Source organism: Oncorhynchus kisutch, linkage group LG1, assembly GCF_002021735.2.
Source record: "Oncorhynchus kisutch isolate 150728-3 linkage group LG1, Okis_V2, whole genome shotgun sequence".
Taxonomy (NCBI): Eukaryota; Metazoa; Chordata; class Actinopteri; order Salmoniformes; family Salmonidae; genus Oncorhynchus; species Oncorhynchus kisutch.
Window position 1 is genome coordinate 73558721 of NC_034174.2, and position 21798 is coordinate 73580518.

Below are 21798 nucleotides of genomic sequence, written 5' to 3' on the forward strand. Positions count from 1 at the left end.
CATATCTCCCTACTGTAAATAACTCATACCCCTCTACTGTAAATAACTCATATCTCCCTACTGTATATAACTCATATCCCCCTACTGTATATAACTCATACCCCTCTACTGTAAATAACTCATATCTCCCTACTGTAAATAACTCATACCCCTCTACTGTATATAACTCATATCTCCCTACTGTATATAACTCATATCTCCCTACTGTAAATAACTCATACCCCTCTACTGTATATAACTCATATCTCCCTACTGTAAATAACTCATACCCCTCTACTGTAAATAACTCATATCTCCCTACTGTATATAACTCATATATGTTTTATATAATCTACCTGTTTAACCACATCATTCCTCTTTCAATATGTGTTATATGTATAATTGTATACTTGTTCATAGGCGACACCAATTCAAACCTGCTCCACTTTTCAGCAGCACAGAACACATTGCACTCATATCTACCCACACTGTGTATAACTCATATCTACCCACACTGTGTATAACTCATATCTACCCACACTGTGTATAATTCATATCTACCCACACTGTTTATAACTCATATCTACCTACACTGTGTATAATTCATATCTACCCACACTGTGTAAAACTCATATCTTCCCACACTGTTTATAATTCATATCTACCCACACTGTGTAAAACTCATATCTACCCACACTGTTTATAATTCATATCTACCCACACTGTTTATAATTCATATCTACCCACACTGTGTATACCTCATATCTACCCACACCGTGTGTACCTCATATCTACCTACACAGCGTATAACTCATATCTACCTACACTGTTTATAACTCAAATCTACCTACACTGTGTATAACTCATATCTACCTAGACTGTGTATACCTCATATCTACCTACACTGTGTATAACTCATATCTACCTACACTGTGTATAACTCATATCTACCTACACTGTTTATAACTCATATCTACCTACACTGTGTATAACTCATATCTACCTACACTGTGTATAACTCATATCTACCTACACTGTTTATAACTCATATCTACCTACACTGTGTATAACTCATATCTACCTACACTGTTTATAACTCATATCTACCTAGACTGTGTATAACTCATATCTACCTAGACTGTGTATAACTCATATCTACCTACACTGTGAATAACTCATATCTACCTACACTGTGTATAACTCAGTCATTCCTCTTTCAATATGTGTACACTCAGTGTATATCTGTACATACACCAACTCACACCTTCTTTACTGTTATTTGTTACCACAGCTGCTCTTTCTTTCTCTCTCTCTCTCTTTCTCTCTCTCTCCCTCTTTCTTTCTCTCTCTCCCTCTCTTTCTCTCTCTGTCTCTCTCTCTGTCTTTCTCTTTGTCTTTCTCTCTCTCTCTCTCTCTCTCTCTCTCTCTCTCTCTCTCTCTCTCTCTCTCTCTCTCTCTCTCTCTCTCTCTCTCTCCCTCTTTCTGTCTCTCTCTCCCTCTCTTTCTCTCTCTCTCCCTCTTTCTTTCTCTCTCTCCCTCTCTTTCTCTCTCTGTCTCTCTCTCTGTCTTTCTCTCTGTCTTTCTCTCTCTCTCTCTCTCTCTCTCTCTCTCTCTCTCTCTCTCTCTCTCTCTCTCTCTCTCTCTCTCTCCCTCTTTCTGTCTCTCTCTCCCTCTCTTTCTCTCTCTGTCTCTCTCTCTGTCTTTCTCTCTGTCTTTCTCTCTCTCCCTATCTCTCTCTCCCTTTCTCCCTCCATCCCCTTTCTCTAATTGAAAACATGTGCAGCAGTAGAAACCCTAGGGAGAGAGAGGGAGAGAGGTTCTGTGCTAGGCCCTATGGTTTGCTCAGACCTGCTCCAGTTAGCTGAGCTGTGAATTTAATTAACACACACACACATACACATGCTGTCTGCCTTAAGGCTTCCGCATGCTTCAGTACTGCTGGCACCTAGCTGAACTTGGCTTGGGGAACCAAACGAGTGTGCTTGCATACAACCTTAAAAGACCTTCGCTTGACAAATAAAAGTGACAATAGTACTGATTGTCCATCTTGAGGCGCCGTAGCCAGTATACACTTCCTCAAAATAGTCAGAATTAATCTAAAATAACTCTGTCATACATAAATCTGTCATACATTTTTTTGTTTTTACAGAGGAGATCTTAGTTGCGCAATTTTACATCTAACTAAGCTGTTTGGTGCAGTATTTCTCATGTGAAAAATGTGCATTAAAACGTGTTGTCTATTGTTGAATGACAACAAAGCGCAGACAATGTCTGTCCTCAGTTGCAACACTCACTACCGAGTTCTAAACTGCCTCTGGACGCAACGTCAGCACGATAACTGTTTCTTTGGGAGCTTCATGAAATGGGTTTCCATGGCCGAGTAGCCGCACACAAGCCTAAGATCACCATGCGCATTGCCAAGCATCGGCTGGAGTGGACTCAGGAGAATTGGAAACGCGTTCTCTGGAGTGATGAATCACGCTTCACTATCTGGCAGTCCGATGGACGAATCTGGGTTTGGGGGAAGCCAGCAGAAAGCTACCTGCCCGAGTGCATAGTGCCAACTGTAAAGTTTGGTGGAGGAGGAATAATGGTCTGGGACTGTTTTTTAACGCTACAACATACAATGACATTCTAGACAGTTCTGTGCTTCCAACTTTGTGCCAACAGTTTAGGGAAGGCCCTTTCCTGTTTCAGCATGACAGTGCCCAAAGCAAGGTCCATACAGAAATGGTTTGTCGAGATCAGCGTGGAAGAACTTAACTGGCCTGCACAGAGCCCTGACCTCAACCCCATCAAACACTTTTGGGATAAATTGGAACGCCGACTATGAACCACGTCTAATCGCCTAACATCAGTGCCCAACTCACTAATGCTCTTGTGGTTGAATGGAAGCAAGTTCCCTCAGCAATGTTCCAACATCTAGTGGAAAGCCTTCCCAGAAGAGTGGAGTGTGTTATAATAGCAAAGGAGGTACCAACTCCACATTAATGCACATCATTTTGGAATGAGATGTTAGAAGAGCAGGTGTCCACATACTTTTGGTCATGTACAGTAGTGTATGTGTAACATATCTGAGTGGCGCAGCGGTCTAAGGCACTGCATCTCAGTGCTGGAGGCGTCACTACAGGCCCTAGTTCGATTCCAGGCTGTTCCGGATTCCGGCCCTGATTGGGAGTCCCATAGGGTGGCGCACAATTGGCCCAGCGTCGTCCAGGTTTGGCCGGAGTAGTCATTGTAAATAAGAATTTGTTCTTAACTGACTTGCCTAGTTAAATAAAGGTTAAAAACAATAAAAATGGGTTCTGGACAAAAGTAGTGAACTACATAGGGAATAGGCTGGATGCAGCCCTGGGTGACCCTCTCGCCAATTCATTTAACCAAAACTAATGGACAAACCCAAATTAATTACAAATGTGAGGCATTTGTGTATTTAGTATGTAATGTGTTGAGAGAGAGCTGTCGACTTTAGAGATGTGAGATGGCCGTGTGTCCTTTTCTGAGGGACTGAGGGAAGGAGAAAGAGAGATGGAGAGATAGAAGGTGATCAGTTCTACTGTCTGGCAGATGAAATGAGATTTAGAATGGGAGATGGTAAGGAGATGGTAAGGTGTCCAATCAAAAACGCAACTTTCGAACACTGGGTAAAATAATATGTTCATTGTGTAGATACTCTGCTAAGATAACCAATGGTCCAAACCTCGTGTCTCTCATAATCCCTCCTTGTAGGAGGGTCAAAATTAGAGTGACTAAATCAATTGAGGCCAGGGGGAAAAAGTGCTCATAAATCAGGAAAGCAACATCTCGTCAGCTAGGCTGGATGCTGTGCGAAAAGGAAGAATACCGGACAGTCTCACCAATGAACGCCTCATCTTTCTTCTCAAATCCCGAGGACATAAAACAATATAGAGGTAAGATGGGTATCAATGGATATCCATTTTGAGACATGACATGTTTTCATATTTTAGTATAAAATTTTCATATTAATGCAAAGTTCCTCTTCTTTTTCGGAGATTTCTCACAAAAACAAGTATATCTTTGTGAAATTTTCACAACCTTTAACATTTAATTCAGCTTGCTATTTGCGACCCGTGGACGACCACCACAAAATGTGAAACGTTTTCGGCGATAACGCTGCACTGCTCTGTCAGCAGAGTTCGCTGCTTATTATGGGATGTATTAGGGTACGACATCTGACTTTTAGGATATGATGTTAACGATATGATAGAGAAAGACCCCACTGAGCGATTCAAAACATAAAGAATAACATTTGTCTTGGCAAAATGTACTTGATAACATAAGGAAGTGAAATATCAACACCAAAGCAACACTCTACGGTGTGTGTTGCTTTCTGGAGGGTTACACCTGCTACAGGCAAACCACAGCTGGGAGTTCCTATCCGGGTGGAGGGTAGGAAAACAAGCAAGCACACACAAACAAACGTCAGCACACACCACCATAGTAAACCCCCTATTCTACTCCCTCCATAGCCAATTGAGCACACACATGCAAAGACAGACAGACAGACAGAGTATGTACAGTAAATGTTGCCAGCAGCCTTGCTACACACACACACACACACACACACACACACACACACACACACACACACACACACACACACACACACACACACAAGCTCTAGTCCCAGATGGTGCTTCTGTGTGTGTATGTGTGTGTGTGTGTGTGTGTGTGTGTGTGTGTGTGTGTGTGTGTGTGTGTGTGTGTGTGTGTGTGTGTGTGTGTGTGTGTGTGTGTGTGTGTGTGTGTGTGTGTGTCTGTGTGTGTGTGTCTGTGTGTGTGGCCTTGGGAGTAGCAAGGCTGCTGGCGACATCTGCTCCACAGGGGCTGGAGGGAGAGTGAAGTGTGTGTGTGTGTCTCGGGGCGCTGGGGGTTAGAAATAACCATGATTTCAAATGAGTTCCAAATGATTCTGAAATGTTTAAGGGGCCTCTGCTGCTTCTAATATGAGTTAGTTAGAGCCTTTGATGGTCTTCTACACTATAGTGTGCGTCCCAAATAGCAGTGCGCTACTTTTGACAAAACACTATTTAGGGAACAGGGTGTCATTTGGGACGCAGCCTCTGTTTAGTCTGGATAAGGGAATTCCTTCTGGTTTCCCTTTTACTGCTTTAAGCCAATGCGTGTGTGTGTGTGTGTGCGCGTGTGTATGAGCGTGTGGGTACATACGTGCTTGTGTGTTTGTGCGAGCAAGAGACTGTGTTTTGAAGGCACATCTGGTGGCAGGCCTGTTAGTGTAGAAAGGCAGAGGGGTCAACAGGAGCACTTGATTGGTTGCCAGTCCACTGCTGTGGTCTGCCAGGAGGAGAGAGGACAGTGTAGTGAGACACACACACACACACAGCCAGAGTAGATACATAACATGGGTCTCGTCTCTGTTATTGTAGGGGAAGCCACTGGATGAAATCCTCTGTCAGTTTGTCCCTCTGTGCTCGTATATAGTGGGGTATACACTGAGTGTACAAAACATTAAGAACACCTTCCTAATATTGAGTTGCACCCCCACCACCACCTTTACCCTCAGCCTCAATTCACTGAGGCATGGACTCTACAATGTGTCGGAACCTGTCCACAGGGATGCTGGTCCGTGTTGACTCCAATGCTTCCCTCAGTTGAGTCAAGTTGGCTGGATGTCCTGTGGGTGGTGGACCATTGATACACACATGAAACTGTTGAGAGTAAAAAACCCAGCAACGTTTCAGTTCTTGACACACTCAAACCGGCGCGCCTGGCAACTACTACCATACCCCGTCACAGTAACCGTTGGTGTCAGACATCACAGTAACCGCTGGTGTCAGACATCACAGTAACCGCTGGTGTCAGACATCACAGTAACCGCTGGTGTCAGACGTCACAGTAACCGTTGGTGTCAGACGTCACAGTAACCGTTGGTGTCAAACGTCACAGTAACCGCTGGTGTCAGATGTCACAGTAACCGCTGGTGTCAGATGTCACAGTAACCGCTGGTGTCAGACGTCACAGTAACCGTTGGTGTCAGACTTCACAGTAACCGTTGGTGTCAGACGTCACAGTAACCATTGGTGTCAGACATCACAGTAACTGTTGGTGTCAGACGTCACAGTAACCGTTGGTGTCAGACGTCACAGTAACCGTTGGTGTCAGATATCACAGTAACCATTGGTGTCAGACGTCACAGTAACCGTTGGTGTCAGACGTCACAGTAACCATTGGTGTCAGACGTCACAGTAACCGTTGGTGTCAGACATCACAGTAACCATTGGGATCAGGCATGGTTCTCCACCTCTCTTCCATGGCTCCAATTAGTCTGACAGCTACAATACACCCGTCCTAGCCCTCTAGCCCTCTTGCCTCCTAGCGCCCTAGCCACATAGCCTCCTAGCCCCTAGCCTCCTATCCCCCTAGCCTCCTAGCCCCCTTGCCTCCTAGCCCCCTAGCCTCCTATCCCCCTAGCCACATAGCCTCCTAGCCCCCTAGCCCCCTAGCCTCCTATCCCCATAGCCTCCTAGCCCCCTAGCCTCCTAGCCCCCTAGCTCCCTAGCCTCCTAGCCCCCTTGCATCCTAGCCCCCTAGCCTCCTAGCCTTGGTTATAAATGAAACTCACACACACACACACTATACCCACTAGATCCTAGGCCTGGTTAACTAAAAATGAAATATGTCTGTTAAAGACATAAATGGTTCACACATATTAGTCACTCCCTCCCTCCCACCTGCTGCAGACTTAACTCTTTCACACCGTTTTGTTTACACGCCCCCACACTGCACTCTCTCTCCATAGACTTTCACACATACCCAGCTGGAACCGGAGGAATTGTGGTTGAATGGGATTTTAAGGATTTTCATGTCAGGCCCTCAGAAATAGACCACAAAGTTTGGGAACAAATACTGTCTGTTAGGATTCTAGGATTAATATGAAAATGACAAAAAATAGTATGAAAAGGTCCTGGGTCTGAATGTTAAAGTGAATGTGAGTGTGTCTGCTAATCGGTGAGTGTTTGAGTGCGTGGTAATCAGTGAGTGTCTGCTAATCGGTGAGTGTTTGTGTGTGTGTGGTAATCAGTGAGTATCTGCTAATCGGTGAGTGTTTGAGTGCGTGGTAATCAGTGAGTGTCTGCTAATCGATGAGTGTTTGTGTGTGTGTGGTAATCAGTGAGTGTCTGCTAATCGGTGAGTGTTTGAGTGTGTGGTAATCAGTGAGTGTCTGCTAATCAATGAGTGTTTGTGGTGATCGGTGAGTGTTTGAATGTTTGCGGTGATCGGTGAGTGTTTGGGGTAATCGGTGAGTGTGAGTCTTTGTGGTAATCGGTGAGTGTGAGAGTGTTTGTGGTAAATGATGAGTGTGTGAGTGTTTGTGGTGATCAGTGAGTGTGTGTGCTAATCGGTGAGTGTTTGAGTGTTTGTGGTAATGGGTGAGTGTTTGGTAATCGGTGAGTGTGTGAGTGTTTGCGGTAATCGGTGAGTGTGTGAGTGTTCGTGGTAATCGGTGAGTGTGTGAGTGTTTGTGGTAATCGGTGAGTGTGTGAGTGTTTGTGGTAATCGGTGAGTGTGTGAGTGTGTGGTAATCGGTGAGTGTGTGAGTGTTTGTGGTAATCGGTGAGTGTTTGGTAATCGGTGAGTGTGAGAGTGTTTGTGGTAAATGATGAGTGTGTGAGTGTTTGTGGTGATCAGTGAGTGTATGTGGTAATCGGTGAGTGTGTGAGTGTTTGTGGTAATCGGTGAGTGTTTGTGGTAATCGGTGAGTGTTTGTGGTAATTGGTGAGCGTGTGAGTGTTTGTGGTAATTGGCGAGTGTGAGTGTTTGTGGTAATCGGTGAGTGATTGTGGTAATCGGTGAGTGTTTGTGGTAATCGGTGAGTGTGTGAGTGTTTGTGGTAATCGGTGAGTGTGTGAGTGTTTGTGGTGATCGGTGAGTGTTTGTGGTAATCGGTGAGTGTTTGTGGTAATTGGTGAGTGTGTGAGTGTTTGTGGTGATTGGTGAGTGTGAGTGTTTGTGGTAATCGGTGAGTGTTTGTGGTAATCGGTGAGTGTGTGAGTGTTTGTGGTGATCGGTGGGTGGGTGGGTGAGTGTTTGTGATAATCGGTGAGTGTTTGTGGTAATCGGCGAAGGTGTGAGTGTTTGTGGTAATCGGTGAGTGTGTGAGTGTTTATGGTAGTCGAGCATTTGTGGTAATCGGTGAGTGTGTGTGGTAATCGGTGAGTGTTTGTGTGTTTGTGGTAATCGATGAGGGTGTGAGTGTTTGTGGTAATCGGTAAGTGTGTGAGTGTTTGTGGTAATTGGTGAGGGTGTGTGGGTTTGTGGTAATTGGTGAGGGTGTGAGTGTTTGTGGTAATCGGTAAGTGTGTGAGTGTTTGTGGTAATCGGTGTGTGTGTGTGTGGTAATCGGTGAGTGTGTGAGTGTTTGTGGTGATCGGTGAGTGTGTGAGTGTTTGTGGTGATCGGTGAGTGTGTGAGTGTTTGTGGTAATCGGTGAGTGTGTGTGGGTTTGTGGTAATCTGTGAGTGTGTGAATGTTTGTGGTAATCGGTGAGTGTGTGTGGTTTTGTGGTAATCGGTGAGTGTGTGAGGGTTTGTGGTGATCGGTGAGTGTGTGAGTGTTTGAGGTAATCAGCGAGTGTGTGTGGTAATCGGTGTGTGTATGGTAATCGGTGAGTGTGTGAGTGTTTATGGTAACCGATGAGCATTTGCGGTAATCGGCGAGTGTGTGTGTGGTAATCGGTGAGTGTTTGTGGTAATCGATGAGTGTGTTTGTGGTAATCAGTGAGTGTGTGTGTGGTAATCGGTGACTGTTTGTGGTAATGGTGAGTGTGTGAGTGTTTGTGGTAATCGATGAGTGTGTTTGTGGTAATCAGTGAGTGTGTGTGTGGTAATCGGTGACTGTTTGTGGTAATGGTGAGTGTGTGAGTGTTTGTGGTAATCGATGAGTGTTTTTGGTTATCGGTGAATGTTTGTGGTAATTGGTGAGGGTGTGAGTGTTTGTGGTAATTGGTAAGTGTGTGAGTGTTTGTGATAATCGGTGAGTGTTTGTGGTAATCGGTGAGGGTGTGAGTGTTTGTGGTAATCGGTGAGTGTGTGAGTGTTTATGGTAGTCGAGCATTTGTGGTAATCGGTGAGTGTGTGTGGTAATCGGTGAGTGTTTGTGTGTTTGTGGTCATCGATGAGGGTGTGAGTGTTTGTGGTAATTGGTGAGGGTGTGTGGGTTTGTGGTAATTGGTGAGGGTGTGAGTGTTTGTGGTAATCGGTAAGTGTGTGAGTGTTTGTGGTAATCGGTGTGTGTGTGTGGTAATCGGTGAGTGTGTGAGTGTTTGTGGTGATCGGTGAGTGTGTGAGTGTTTGTGGTGATCGGTGAGTGTGTGAGTGTTTGTGGTAATCGGTGAGTGTGTGTAGGTTTGTGGTAATCTGTGAGTGTGTGTGGTAATCGGTGTGTGTGTGGTAATCGGTGAGTGTGTGAGTGTTTATGGTAATCGATGAGCATTTGTGGTAATCGGCGAGTGTGTGTGTGGTAATCGGTGAGTGTTTGTGGTAATCGATGAGTGTGTGTGTGGTAATCGGTGACTGTTTGTGGTAATCGGTGAGTGTGTATGTGGTAATCAATGAGTGTGTGTGTGGTAATCGGTGACTGTTTGTGGTAATGGTGAGTGTGTGAGTGTTTGTGGTAATCGATGAGTGTTTTTGGTTATCGGTGAATGTTTGTGGTAATTGGTGAGGGTGTGAGTGTTTGTGGTAATTGGTAAGTGTGTGAGTGTTTGTGGTAATCGGTGAGTGTGTGTGGTAATCAGTGAGTGTGTGTGGTAATCGGTGAGTGTGTGAGTGTTTGTGGTGATCGGTGAGTGTGTGAGTGTTTGTGGTAATCGGTGAGTGTGTGAGGGTTTGTGGTAATCGGTGAGTGTGTGTGGTAATCGGTGAGTGTGTGGTAATCGGTGAGTGTTTGAGGGTTTGTGGTAATCGGTGAGTGGGTGTGGTAATCGGTGAGTGTGTGGTAATCGGTGAGTGTGTGAGGGTTGTTGTGTGTGTGTGTACAGTGCCTTGCGAAAGTTTTCGGCCCCCTTGAACTTTGCGACCTTTTGCCACATTTCAGGCTTCAAACATAAAGATATAAAACTGTATTTTTTTGTGAAGAATCAACAACAAGTGGGACACAATCATGAAGTGGAACGACATTTATTGGATATTTCAAACCTTTTTAACAAATCAAAAACTGAAAATTGGGCGTGCAAAATTATTCAGCCCCTTTACTTTCAGTGCAGCAAACTCTCTCCAGAAGTTCAGTGAGGATCTCTGAATGATCCAATGTTGACCTAAATGACTAATGATGATAAATACAATCCACCTGTGTGTAATCAAGTCTCCGTATAAATGCACCTGCACTGTGATAGTCTCAGAGGTCCGTTAAAAGCGCAGAGAGCATCATGAAGAACAAGGAACACACCAGGCAGGTCCGAGATACTGTTGTGATTTGGATACAAAAAGATTTCCCAAGCTTTAAACATCCCAAGGAGCACTGTGCAAGCGATAATATTGAAATGGAAGGAGTATCAGACCACTGCAAATCTACCAAGACCTGGCCGTCCCTCTAAACTTTCAGCTCATACAAGGATAAGACTGATCAAAGATGCAGCCAAGAGGCCCATGATCACTCTGGATGAACTGCAGAGATCTACAGCTGAGGTGGGAGACTCTGTCCATAGGACAACAATCAGTCGTATATTGCACAAATCTGGCCTTTATGGAAGAGTGGCAAGAAGAAAGCCATTTCTTAAAGATACCCATAAAAAGTGTCGTTTAAAGTTTGCCACAAGCCACCTGGGAGACACACCAAACATGTGGAAGAAGGTGCTCTGGTCAGATGAAACCAAAATTGATTTTTTTGTCAGCAGTGCAAAACGTTATGTTTGGCGTAAAAGCAACACAGCTCATCACCCTGAACACACCATCCCCACTGTCAAACATGGTGGTGGCAGCATCATGGTTTGGGCCTGCTTTTCTTCAGCAGGGACAGTGAAGATGGTTAAAATTGATGGGAAGATGGATGGAGCCAAATACAGGACCATTCTGGAAGAATGGAAGAAGACCTGAGAGACTGGGACGGAGATTTGTCTTCCAACAAGACAATGATCCAAAACATAAAGCAAAATCTACAATGGAATGGTTCAAAAATAAACATATCCAGGTGTTAGAATGGCCAAGTCAAAGTCCAGACCTGAAGCCAATCGAGAATCTGTGGAAAGAACTGAAAACTGCTGTTCACAAATGCTCTCCATCCAACCTCACTGAGCTCGAGCTGTTTTGCAAGGAGGAATGGGAAAAAATGTCGGTCTCTCGATGTGCAAAACTGATAGAGACATACCCCAAGCGACTTACAGCTGTAATCGCAGCAAAAGGTGGTGCTACAAAGTATTAACTTAAGGGGGCTGAATAATTTTGCACGCCCAATTTTTCAGTTTTTGATTTGTTAAAAAAGTTTGAAATATCCAATAAATGTCGTTCCACTTCATGATTGTGTCCCACTTGTTGTTGATTCTTCACAAAAAAATACAGTTTTATATCTTTATGTTTGAAGCCTGAAATGTGGCAAAAGGTCGCAAAGTTCAAGGGGGCCGAATACTTTCGCAAGGCACTGTATGTGAGTGAGTGTGAGATGAAGATAATGAACCATGTTTACCATCTTATGACATGTCCATCTCAGACATTCCTAGAAAGGAAAAGAAACAAAACGAAAAATACTGCTACATTTTCACAGGTTCCACTCTGACATCACTCACTCTCTCCTTCCTTCACTCACATTCTCCCACGCTTTTCTCACCTCTCTCCCTCCCTCCCTCCCTTCATCCCTCCCTCTCTCCATTCCGTCTGCTTGTCTTTGTCACTGAGCAGCTGCAGGCTCTATACTGTAGTTTATATACAGTGTTTCTATTTTGAAAGTAGCTTCATATAGCTCATGGTAGGCTGTGGAGCTTTGGAAAGAGGAGAATATTCAGCCAATCTTGGAAGACAATGGAAGTAGATTTAATTACTGCCTTGATTCAACCCTACATCAACCCTTCCCCCACCCTGACCACCCCGAAGCCACAACTTCAACTCACCCATTGTATTTTTTGAGGGCACTGTTTATACTGAGAATTCGGCAAGTCCTGAGCCCACCAGGCTGGGATTGGTTAGGAGAACGGCCAATATCCAACAGGACTCATAACAATGCACTGTCATCAGCCAATCAAAGTGCTTTAAAACCAATAAATCAAAGAATAACAATTTTCTAATCATGAATTCCCTTTTACATGTTTTGATTTAAGTGTAGCAGCCAGTCCAAAACATTGTACATTAAACCCAACTCCTCTTCTCCCCCATTTTGATATTATTTTGATATTGATCCCATTTATTTGTTGTTGCCAGGACTGTCCTCGCCTGGTTCTCTTAAGAAGCCGGGGAAGTTTGATTTCAACGCCCTGTCGCCCCAGACGAGGTCCCCCCGCATGACGTTCACACACCACCCGCTGCCCGTGCTGGCAGGAGTGAGACCAGGTGAGCCCCAGCCCCAACCCCTAAAGTCCCTCACCACCCTTATAGAGAAAGAGAGGGAGGGAGAGAGAGATGATAGATGGCGTTCACACACAACACAATGGCAGGGGTGAGTCCAGGTGAGACCAAGCCCTGCCCCAGACCCAACCCCCTTATAGATACACAGATCTCTAGACCCCACCCCCTTATATATACACAGATCTCTAGACCCCACCCCCTTATAGAGACACAGATCTCTAGACCCCACCCCCTTATAGATATACAGATCTCTAGACCCCACCCCCTTATAGATATACAGATCTCCAGACCCCACCCCCTTATAGATACACAGATCTCTAGACCCCACCCCCTTATAGATATACAGATCTCTAGACCCCACCCCCTTATAGATATACAGATCTCCAGACCCCACCCCCTTATAGATACACAGATCTCTAGACCCCACCCCTTTATAGATATACACATGTCTAGACCCCACCCCCTTATAGATACACAGATCTCTAGACCCCACCCCCTTATAGATACACAGATCTCTAGACCCCACCCCTTTATAGATATACACATGTCTAGACCCCACCCCCTTATAGATACACAGATCTCTAGACCCCACCCCCTTATAGATATACAGATCTCTAGACCCCACCCCCTTATAGATATACAGATCTCCAGACCCCACCCCCTTATAGATACACAGATCTCTAGACCCCACCCCTTTATAGATATACAGATCTCTAGACCCCACCCCCTTATAGATATACAGCTCTCCAGACCCCACCCCCTTATAGATATACAGATCTCTAGACCCCACCCCCTTATAGATATACAGATCTCCAGACCACACCCCACCCCACAGGCCATCATTGAAAATAAGAATTTGTTCTTAACTGACTTGCCTAGTTAAATAAAGGTCAAATAAAAATGTAAAAAATAAATGATAGATATACAGATCTCCAGAACCCACCACAGTATAGATATACAGATCTCTAGATCCCACCCCTAATACTATAGTCACTGAGAAAGGAAGAGAGAGAGATGAGAGAGAATCTTATTGCAGATACCACTTTCACCAAGACAACCTAGCAGCAGTAGTAGAATTGAACACACTTTGATCTGAGAACTAGCGATAAGATCAAGAGATCTCTTGACATTTATTATCATGGCCTGCAACAGTTCAGCTCTATCTCTCTCTCTCTCATCACTGTTTTCCACACTCTATCTCACTCTCTCTCTCGTTTTCTTTATTTTGTGTGTCTTCATGCCAGTCATTCCATGCCCACGTGATCGAGACAGTTCTGTTTCAAACAGGGCAAACACACACAAGTGTAACGGGCGTACACACACACACACACACACCCACACACTAGTTGTTTCAAACGGCCCGCCCCCTCACCTTATAGAAGAACGTTGTGAGGATAGCAAAATGGTTTCCAGGCCTCCAGTCTGAGAATTCCTCTTCTCCCTCTGAGATACGAGCCTGCCAGCTACTGTAGTCCCTGTTGAGTTTCACTTTCCAATGGAATAAATACATCCCCCACTCCCTCTTTCTGTCTCTCTCTTTTCCTCCATCCCTCTCTCTTCTCTCTCTCTTCTCTCTCTCTTCTCTGAGGATTGGCCTGGTCCGCAGCCAAAGCAGCCCTATCATGTAAAGGTCCTTTGGACTCTTACAGCTCTCCTACAGCTCTAGAATAGCTTAAGAATTGTACATTTAGATTGGTATACATTTGATATATGTTATACTTTTCATTTTCGTTTCCTAGTATAACAACAGTGAAGGATTGGTTTAAGTATATAGAACGTGTCCAAGTGCTAGAAGAGCTGTACATTCTATTATTCTATTGACTTTCTGTTACTTATGTTACGGGAAGATGTGTCAGATGTGTCAGGTATATCTGATTCATAGCTGACCCCTTCTCCCAGTTAGAATGTGTCTACAAACTGCTAAGAGGTTAGTCTGTAATAGAGTTGTAGTGTGAGACTGAGACAGTGTTTAGGCTCCATAGGAGGGGAAGAGGGGGGCTGCTAAGATGGCCTCCGTCCAAATAGAAAGTCCCTCAGAGGCCACACTGCTATAAAGAAACCAATGAAAGGGAGGGAGAGAGAGAGAGATAAAGAGTGAGGGAGTGAGGGCGAGAGAGGGATAAAGAGAGACTGGAGAAGGGGTGAGGGAGAAAGGGGGAGAGGGATAGACTGACGAAAAGGAGTGAGGGACAGAGATAGACTGGAAATGAGTGAGGGACAGAGATAGACTGGAAAGGAGTGAGGGACAGAGATAGACTGGAAAGGAGTGAGGGACAGAGAGAGACTGGAGAAGGGGTGAGGGAGAAAGGGGGAGAGGGATAGACTGAGGTAAAGGAGTGAGGGAGTGAAGGTGACAGAGGGACAGAGAGAGACTGGAGAAGGGGTGGGGGAGAGGGATAGACTGAGGGAAAGGAGTGAGGGAGTGAGGGCGAGAGAGGGACAGAGAGAGACTGGAGAAGGGGTGAGGGAGAAAGGGGGAGAGGGATAGACTGAGGGAAAGGAGTGAGGGAGTGAGGGCGAGAGAGGGACAGAGAGAGACTGGAGAAGGGGTGAGGGAGAAAGGGGGAGAGGGATAGACTGAGGGAAAGGAGTGAGGGAGAGTCTTGACATCAGTAGCTGGGATGGAGCTATAGGCATAGACGTTGTCTGGGTTAGTTTATTTCCTGTTGGCAGGGCCTGGATGCCAGGTGTGACTGTTGTCTGTTTATTCTGGTAGTCAGTCTGGTCTAGTGAGCCCACTTTCACACACACACACACACACACACACACACACACACACACACACACACACACACACACACACACACACACACACACACACACACACACACACACCTCCATACTCTGGAGAGATAGAGGGTGACAGACAGACACATTCACAGATGCAAGTCCCCTTGCAGTCTACCAACCAGCTTGCCTGTTTCCAGTGCCAAATCGCCAAGGCCACAGAATCTCAGAAGACACCGTCACACACACACACACACACACACACACGCACAATGACTAATGTCTATAAGGGATTTAGCGGTGGGATTTAACTCTCCCAGGCTTCATACTACTGGGCCGAACCACACAGCAATGATAGGCTATGATTGATTACACATTCCCAACAAGCATTACCAACAGGAAAGTGTGTGTGTGTGTGTGTGTGTGTGTGTGTGTGTGTGTGTGTGTGTGTGTGTGTGTGTGTGTGTGTGTGTGTGTGTGTGTGTGTGTGTGTGTGTGTGTGTGTGTGTGTGTGTGTGTGTGTGCGTGTGTCTCTGACTGTCATGCTTCAGTGTGTGTGTGTGCGTATGCATGTGTGTGTGCGTAATACGTGTCTGCATTCATGTATGTGTGTGTTCAAGCTGTGCTTACTGTAGATAGACAGAGAATACAGAAGAGATGTTTTGTATGAACAGGACCAGATGTTGCAGCCTTGGATGATTCTGTTCATTCTGATACACAAGTAGCATTAGACTCCCTGTAGTACAAACCACAGGGGGAAATCATGTGACGTCCACTCTCTAACTCTCTCTAATCACCACACTGATAAACACACTAATAAATCACACGCATTTACATCTATAGTAAACCCCTGGAGAGAAGCATGTGACGTCCACTCTCTAACGCTCTGAAATTACCACACTGATAAACCAATCTAACATCAGATGAATTAACAGATTTATTCAACCCAGTAAGGATTCAGTCTAGTGTGTTGGATTACATCAGTTATTCTATCCAGTCTAATGTGTTGGATTACATCAATTACTCCCTTCAATCTAATGTGTTGGATTACATCAATTACTCCCTTCAGTCTAGTGTGTTGGATTACATCAGTTACTCCCTGCAATCTAGTGTGTTGGATTACATCAGTTACTCCCTTCAATCTAGTGTGTTGGATTACATCAATTACTCCCTTCAATCTAGTGTGTTGGATTACATCAGTTACTCCCTTCAATCTAGTGTGTTGGATTACATCAGTTACTCCCTTCAATCTAGTGTGTTGGATTACATCAGTTACTCCCTTCAGTCTAATGTGTTGGATTACATCAATTACTCCCTTCAATCTAGTGTGTTGGATTACATCAATTACTCCCTTCAATCTAGTGTGTTGGATTACATCATTTATTCTATTCAGTCTAGTTTGTGTCACTGTTGTGTTTCTTGTCTTTTCTGAATGTGTTATATGAATTGTGTCTGGAGTGGGATTACATGGACCCAACTAACTCTCCTCCCTCTGTCCCTTCTCACGCTCTCACTCTTCCCCCTCTCCTCCCCCTCTCTCTCAGGGAGTCCCCGTGCCTCAGCGTCAGCTCTCCACTTCCCCTCCTCCTCCATCATCCAGCAGTCCAGTCCCTACTTCACTCACCCCACCATCCGCTACCACCACCACCAGGACCCGCTCAAGGAGTTTGTCCAATTCGTCTGCGCCGACGGCTCGGGGCAGTCCGGGGGACAGGTGAGAGGTCAGGGAGGGTTGGAGGGGACATGGGACACACACAGACTGTTAGGGTTTCACGTCACACAAACGGACTAAGACCCTTGCACTTCCACACGATCCGTTGTACTGGATTGACTCCCTATAGAAAAACGCTGGAATATTCAGCCATGTTATCTTGCTGCTCTGCTGGGATTCTACCACTAGACCAGGGCACAAACCCTTCTTATGGTCCACAATCTCAGATCCCAGATGTATATTTTTCCCCCCTTTTTTAAGTTCTGTATGTCCCAGTCTAACTCCCACATTCTGTCTGTCTTCCTGCTCTAGTGTCCTCCAGTATTTATTTCCATTGTCGTCATGGTTTCTGTGTGTTTGTGTGAGACTGACTGGTGGCTAGCTGGTGCTTCCATCAGCCGTATGTGTGTGTGTCCCTGTCCTGGGTGGTGTGTGTGCTGAGTGCTCACCCTGTCCTGGGTGGTGTATGTGCTGAGTGCTCACCCTGTCCTGGGTGGTGTGTGTGCTGAGTGCTCACCCTGTCCTGTGTGGTGTCTGCTGTCTCTGCAGCCTAACGGAGGTGGTCACAGCCAGAGCAAAATGCCAGGCTCCTTCCTGCTGCCCCCGCCGCCCCCAGTGGCGCGCCCCGTGCCCCTCCCCATGCCCGATTCTAAACCAATCAACACACCCCCCGACGGCGGCGGACTCAGCTCGCCCGCATCTCCGTGTAAGTGACCCCCCCCCCGCTCTCGCCCTCACCTCCAACCACTTCGCCCCTCAGACCCCCTGAGATATCTAGAGATATCAAATCCTAAATCAAAATGAGTACATGTAGGTTAACTCTAGGTAGAGAAACCCCACTCCCCAACCAAGGGTAGTTGGTTAGAGTCCCAAACCCAGTCACCACCTCCTCACTCCTGACCAGAGGAGGCTGGTGGGAGGAGTTAAAGGAATGAATTAATGGAACAGAGCCAAAACACTGTTTATTCCAGTGTTTTGGAGTATGGTTGGAGGATGTCCTCCAACCAGCCTCCTCCAACCAGCCTCCTCTGATCATGAGCGCCCTGCAGTCCTCACTGTCACCTCCCTGGAGCAGTACTCTATCCACTCCTGTAGAGCAGACTGCCACGCCTATGCCAGAGATCCCTATCAATCTCTCTCTCTCTCTCTCTCTCTCTCTCTCTCTATTCTAACCTAACTTTCCTATTTCTTTCTCTATTTTCCTCTCTCTCTCTCTCTCTCTCTCTCTCTCTCTCTCTCTCTCTCTCTCTCTCTCTCTCTCTCTCTGTGTTTCCTGCTAGCACCACAGGAGGCAGTGTAGCTAGGTTTTTTCCCTTCTTGTTGAAGTGTTTGTAGTGGGGGACCAATGCCCTGTATTCTGTCCTATAGAGTAGGTCCTAGTGTCTGGCTAACTGCTATCCTTTAATCAACCCAGACTATGCATGGTCTGTCTATGACAACAGAAGACTAAATTGACCCCTCTCTCATTTCTTGTTTTTCTTTGCTTAATTTGATATACTCATTTATTTCCTTTCTTTTTTCCTTTCATTCTTGTTTTTCTTTGTTAAGGGAACAAAATTAGGGCAGTTGGCGTGGACTCCATAAAACATCACGATGCCCCACTTTACCCATGATGCCCCACTTTACCCACAATTCCCTTGCTTCCTTCCTTCCACATTATATCTCACAACAATAAACAATTTTTTTTAGAACAAAATAAAAACAACTTGAAAATCACATACATAAACAATAAATATCAATCATCGTTAAACATATACCGCTAGGTCTAATTAGGGAAATGGGGGGAGAAAAGAGTGTCGCTAGTGGGGGTGTGCGTGCTTTACCTCCGTTGGCTGGCTGGCTTGGTTCCTCTAGGCAGGCAGGGCGAGGTGCGTTGAGAGTCGGGCCGCGGGAGAGGCACACCGAGAGAGAGAGGGGGCACTGGACGGAGCTGCTTTGGTCACTTCCTGTTACTTTTCTTTGTCTCTTCGTCGTCCTGTCCTTCCTACTTTCCCTCCCCACTTTTATCGTTTATCGCCTATCTGTATCACTTTATTTATATAATATACTGTTATATAAATACATCTACACCTCTTCTCTCCCTCCTCCACCTCCTTGTCTTTATTTATCTTATTCATTTTCTTCCCAGTTTTCACCACACACACACACACACACACACACACACATGAATTCCCACAAACTCCTCCAACCTCCCCCTCACTCCACCCTCACTCGGTCAGAATGGCAGTGTCATTCAGCTGCCTATCATTGGAGTCCAGTAAGCACAACAACTGCCCTAAATTTGGTCCCCTTCTCTGGTCTTGAGTACCTTCACCAGAGTAACAGGAGCTCCTTATCAACAGAATGGAGCATTGGCCAGCACACAAATTATTATTATTTCCTATTGGTTCCCCCCTATAGAGCTTATTCCCTATTGGTTCCCCTCCATAGAGCTTATTCTCTATTGGTTTTCCCCTATAGAGCTTATTTCCTATTGGTTCCACCCATAGAGCTTATTTCTTATTAGTTCCCCCCTATAGAGCTTATTTCCTATTGGTTCCCCCTATAGATCCAGACACAGGGCCCTGGGCTGCAAGGTGTATCTGGGACTAACAGGAGGAGGAGGCTCAGCCCAATTTACTTCACTTCCCCACAGTAACTAACCCTCATAAAGAGCTCCCATCTATCCCTGTCTGACCCTCATAAAGGGCTTCCATTTTTCCCCAGTCTATCTATCTAGGAGACTTTGGGACTACAGTTTATATGCAGTATTATCAATGATCAAGACTGATCAATTATCAATATAGTCTTATTAATTCTAGCTCATTGTAAACATCATTTCCCAGAATCCAGTAATAACACAGTAACAAGCACATATTGTACAATTGTGTGTGTGTGTGTGTGTGTGTGTGTGTGTGTGTGTGTGTGCGTGTGTGTGGCTATGTCTGTCTGTGTGTGGGTTTGAATAAGCGTGGGTTTGAAAATGTGTGTGTGTGTGAATATGTGTGTGCGTGAATGTGTGTGTGTGTGCATGCATGTGTGTGTGACTATGTGTTTGACTCTGCATGTGTGTGTGTGACGGTGTGCGTATCTCTCTCTCTGTAGCATACTCCACGGCAGGCTCCACAGCTCCCAACAGGTTTGTCAGCATCGGAGCACGGGACAACTTTCTGAACATCCCCCAGCAGTCTCAGGTAGCTACCACCTCTCTCCGCTTCCACACACTATCTCACATTTTCTGCCAAACAATTGTAAACACGACACAACACAACAATCAGACATGTTTTAAATGACTAGTTTTCAGTATTGGTTTGCAGTCTTTGCGACAGTAAACTTGTGGTCTTACCCGGAGGACACACAGAAATCTGCACATCACCAACATTAACTTCAGGGGTGTAGATGTATACTGTAGATGGCTGAGGTTTTGGCGTATCAGACTCCTTCCTCAGAGTACAGTCCACTTGTGGTGTCTCCCTGGCTGTCTGTGTTGTGCCAATGGGCTGCAGTGTGTTGGGTTGTCCTCCATTACCTACACTACTTTTCTCATTAGGGTCTAACCGCACCTGCCTGCAGACCACTCAGCTATCCCTCCCACAGACACACATGGAAACAATCTGCATTCCTCCTATTCTGTTCTCTCGCTCTCTGTGTCTTCTCTCTCACTCTCTGTGTCTTCTCTCTCACTCTCTGTGTCTTCTCTCTCACTCTCTGTCTTCTCTCTCTCTCTCTGTATCTTCCCTCTCTCTCTCTCTCTCTCTCTCTCTGTCTTCTCTCTCTCTCTCTCTCTCTGTCTTCTCTTTCTCTCTGTTTTCTCTCTCTCTCTCTGGGTCTTCTCTCTGTGTCTTTTCTCTCTATGTGTCTTTTCTCTCTCTCTGGGTCTTCTCGCTCTCTGTCTTCTCTCTGGGTCTTCTTCTTTCTCCCTTCCTTTCCTCTACCTCCCCTCTCTCGCTTATCTCTTTCAACCCTCCCTTCTTCCCCCACACACTCCCTCATCCACAGATGTAACCCTGGCACAGAGGGAGTCGCCATACACACACACACACCTTCAACTGACTTACTAGTGTAGTTTGAGAGCAGAGACATACACTGAGTATACAAAACATTAAGAACACCTGCTCTTTCCATGACACAGCCTGACCAGGTGAATCCAGGTGAAAGCTATGATCCCTTATTGATGTCACCTGTTAAAACCACTTCAACCAGTGTAGATGAAGGGGAGGAGACGGGTTAAAGAAGGATTTTCAAGACTTGAAACATTTGACACATGGATTGTGTATGTGTACCATTCAGAGGGTGAATGGGCAAGACAAGAGATTGAAGTGTCTTTGAACAGGGCAAGGTACTGGGTGCCTGGCACAATGGCTTGTGTCATGAACTGGGGGGGTGCAACTCTGTATTAGGGTAGGTGTTCCTAATGTTTTTTACACTCAGTGAATAACTGGTCTGAGGAGCTCTCTGGTGGCCAAACATAAGTCATGCAGGGAGAGAAAGAGAGGGGGTTAAGAGAAAGAGAGTTAGTTCAAGCTCTGTGCTCCACAGGCGAAGTCACGTCCTGACTGTCTGGTTGCCACGGGCAACCAGACATGATGTCATAGGCAGTTTAACTTAGCCTTGAAGGGAGTTAAGGAGAAGTGGGAGTGGTCAGTCCTGCCAGGGATTACATTGGGGGAGAGAGAGAAGAGAGAGGAAGTTGGGAGAGAAAAGAGGAGGAGTTAGAAGCCCAAAAGGATCCTGGGAAAGGGAAAAGGAGGAAGGAAAGAGAGGGGAAAAGGGAGGAGAGAAACTTTCTCTCCGGGGTCCTATAGGAATGTAACAGAATAGAGAGCAGAGCGTAGCTATAGGGCCGTCAGTGATTAGCTGCCTTTCCCT

At 45.6% G+C, this 21798-nt stretch overlaps 1 protein-coding gene across 50 annotated transcripts in view; it reads left to right on the forward strand.

The window, feature by feature from the left end:
- LOC109887211 (nuclear factor 1 X-type-like) overlaps nt 1-21798 on the forward strand; it is a 159506-nt gene that overhangs the window by 132134 nt on the left and 5574 nt on the right. For 17 of the 50 annotated variants that reach the window (XM_031832752.1, XM_031832760.1, XM_031832755.1 and 14 more), the window contains 3 exons: nt 12369-12497; nt 16784-16953; nt 20035-20123. In XM_031832752.1, the coding sequence (XP_031688612.1) occupies nt 12369-12497; nt 16784-16953; nt 20035-20103 (368 nt within the window). In that variant the 3' untranslated portion in view covers nt 20104-20123. Of the gene's footprint in view, nt 1-12368; nt 12498-16783; nt 16961-17499; nt 17657-20034; nt 20124-21798 lie in introns of all 50 variants that reach the window. The other 33 variants (XM_031832663.1, XM_031832687.1, XM_031832654.1 and 30 more) reach the window with 4 other exon arrangements.